The sequence below is a fragment of the Cyprinodon variegatus genome, unplaced genomic scaffold (assembly GCF_000732505.1).
Source record: "Cyprinodon variegatus isolate N-32 unplaced genomic scaffold, C_variegatus-1.0 Scaffold2777, whole genome shotgun sequence".
NCBI lineage: Eukaryota > Metazoa > Chordata > Actinopteri > Cyprinodontiformes > Cyprinodontidae > Cyprinodon > Cyprinodon variegatus.
In genome coordinates this window covers 1-2,404 of record NW_015153230.1, presented here as the reverse complement: position 1 = coordinate 2,404, position 2,404 = coordinate 1, and the positions used below count along the sequence as shown (strand labels likewise).

Below are 2,404 nucleotides of genomic sequence, written 5' to 3'. Positions count from 1 at the left end.
ATGAATGAGTGATTTTTAGTTTATTAACATTTTTCTCTCTGTCTCCTCAGACTGTGTGGATGTAACCTCTCAGAAAGAAGCTGTGATGCTCTGTCCTCAGTTCTCAGCTCCCAGTCCTCCAGTCTCATAGAGCTGGACCTGACTTGCAACAACCTGCAGGATTCAGGAGTGAAGATATTATCTGCTGGACTAGAGAGTTCAAACTGCAAAGTAGAATCTCTCAGGTAAATATTCTAATTCCTAATTCTTAGTCGTGTCAGAGAGCTCCTTAAATAGCGTATGAATTGCTGCTACTGTAAGGAGAGGCCTTCCACTCCTCGCTTACAGACAAGTAGGCAAGGAGTGGACAGGGGTTGACCCATTGCTCGGCCCTCTAAGAGCTGCGATCATTTCATAAAATAGTGGAAAAATGAATGCAATAATTAACACACATGCAGTTGCATTCTGTGCTATCTGAAGTTGTGATAAGGAAGTCAGTGAGACACTATAATATATAAACTAAGGTAAAGTTATCAAAGCATTTTCTTAAAAAAATCATGGATTAGTGTTTAAGACAGACTATGCTTAAAACCCTGTCAAAATTGAGACTAGTGTCCATCGTTAGCATCATTATTACCCCTTTCCCACTGGCCAAAAAAAAAAAGATGTTGAACCCGGGAACAATCTGCTTTGAGTGGCAGTGGGTGCAGCTCACTTGCATGTGTCTTACCAGGTTAAACAACTTGCCAAGCGATCCGTGTTAAAATCTCCTCTGCTCTGACACGGCTCTGTGGGAACACCACAGCAGGTTTTACCCCTAAATTAGGTGATACCACTGAATGTAACTTAAGGACATCAACACACCTTATCAGTCGCTTCTGATCTAACAAGTCGAAACAAGGCTGTTTACGTCGATGAAGATTCTCAGTCATCCAAGTCATAGTCATTCCGTAAAAGTAAAAAAAAGCAATCCACTGGACTTGGTTTCCAAGGTTTGAAGACGTTTCGCTACCTCTCCAGGAGGCTTTCTCAATTTAAATGTCTGGATCCACAGTGAGTTTGAGTCTTTATATAGACAAGGCCTTGTATTGCTTGGAAACATGGAAATGGTAACTGAGGAGTGGGTCGTTTGGTTCCATTGTTAGCCTGTAATGCCTGAAACCTGTCTATGATTCTGAGGGTCAGTCATTAAAGGGGGCGATTGTCGTTAAAGGGGGGGATTGTCTCGTGTAATACCTGAAACCTGTCTATGATTAAGGGTCGGTCGTTAAGGAGGTATTGTTCACCGGCTGAAGTGGGGAGGTACTTTGTTCCTCTGTGATGGGGTGGGGGGTGTGGTGATATCTGGAAGGGATCCTCTCTATAACTGAATTGTAAGTTTTTTGAAGCTGGAATCTGAGTCCACCACCTCTGTATAAGAGGTGAGAAAGCTTCCTGGAGGGGAAGCGAAATATCTTCAAACCTTGGAAACCAAGTCAAGTGGATTGTTTTTTTTTTCAGTTTTTACTGAACTCTGTTTACATTCGATAAACATGGAGCAGCTCTGGTGAGAGGGATTCAGACAGATAATAAAGCAAAACAATAAAGCATGCTGACTACATCCTGGCTTCCTTCTATGATACTCTCCATTATTTACTTTCCTGATTTCTGTTGCACTGGTGACATTATCAACGCTAATCCAGCATGATGGTATCACCAGACATGCAGCCACCGGGGATCAGCTGCCAGCGAGGGGTTAGACCAGCTTTTTTGCCAATGGGAAGGGAGCCAAATGCTGATTATTAGCCGGTCAATCCAAGTTTGAAAACCACAGGATAACCCGCTAATTTAAATGGGAAAGTGGATTATGTTTTATGGGCTCATCCAGAGGGCCACGCTCTACAAAGGACAATCTCTTATGACTTTGCTCTTTTTGATTCTGTTTGAGTTTTCTTTTTTTTGTTTCTCTTCCTCGTCTCTGGCTCCCCACGTGAGTTTTCCCTGATTTTTTCTGGGGGGTGTCTTTGTATTTTGCATTTTTGGATTTCTTTCTCAGTTTTTTTTTTCAATTAACCAACAAGAATTCATCTCTGCTTCACTCATCTCTGCATTTGGGTACTCAAGCAACCTCACCCCCCTAGTTGACACAATCGAAAAGAACCCAGTGGGACTTTAACCCAATGATTATGTCTTACTAAGGCATTGTTACTCCCATGTGATCGTAAATTGAAAATTGGTTAGGTCCCCTGCTTATCAGATACGGACATCATAGGCGTACCTTCTCATCATTTATTGATGCTAGGATGCATTATATTTTGTGGCAGAAACTAGTGAAAATTGTCCAAATTCTACTGCAAACTACAAAATTAACAATAACCCATTCCTTACCTTTTTACTGACCCATAAAACTGAACAAAGTATACATTTTACCATTGAGTCAGAAAAG

The 2,404-nt window shown here is 41.5% G+C and overlaps 1 protein-coding gene across 1 annotated transcript in view; it reads left to right on the top strand.

Annotated features, from left to right (window-relative positions):
- Positions 1 to 224, top strand: part of LOC107081055 (NACHT, LRR and PYD domains-containing protein 12-like) — a gene marked incomplete at its 3' end in the record, with an annotated part of 12,359 nt that extends 12,135 nt beyond the window's left edge. Inside the window, exon 3 of the mRNA XM_015369267.1 lies at positions 51 to 224. Coding sequence (XP_015224753.1) covers positions 51 to 224 — 174 coding nt within the window. The remainder of the gene's footprint in view (positions 1 to 50) is intronic.
- Between the last annotated feature and the right edge of the window lie 2,180 nt (positions 225 to 2,404).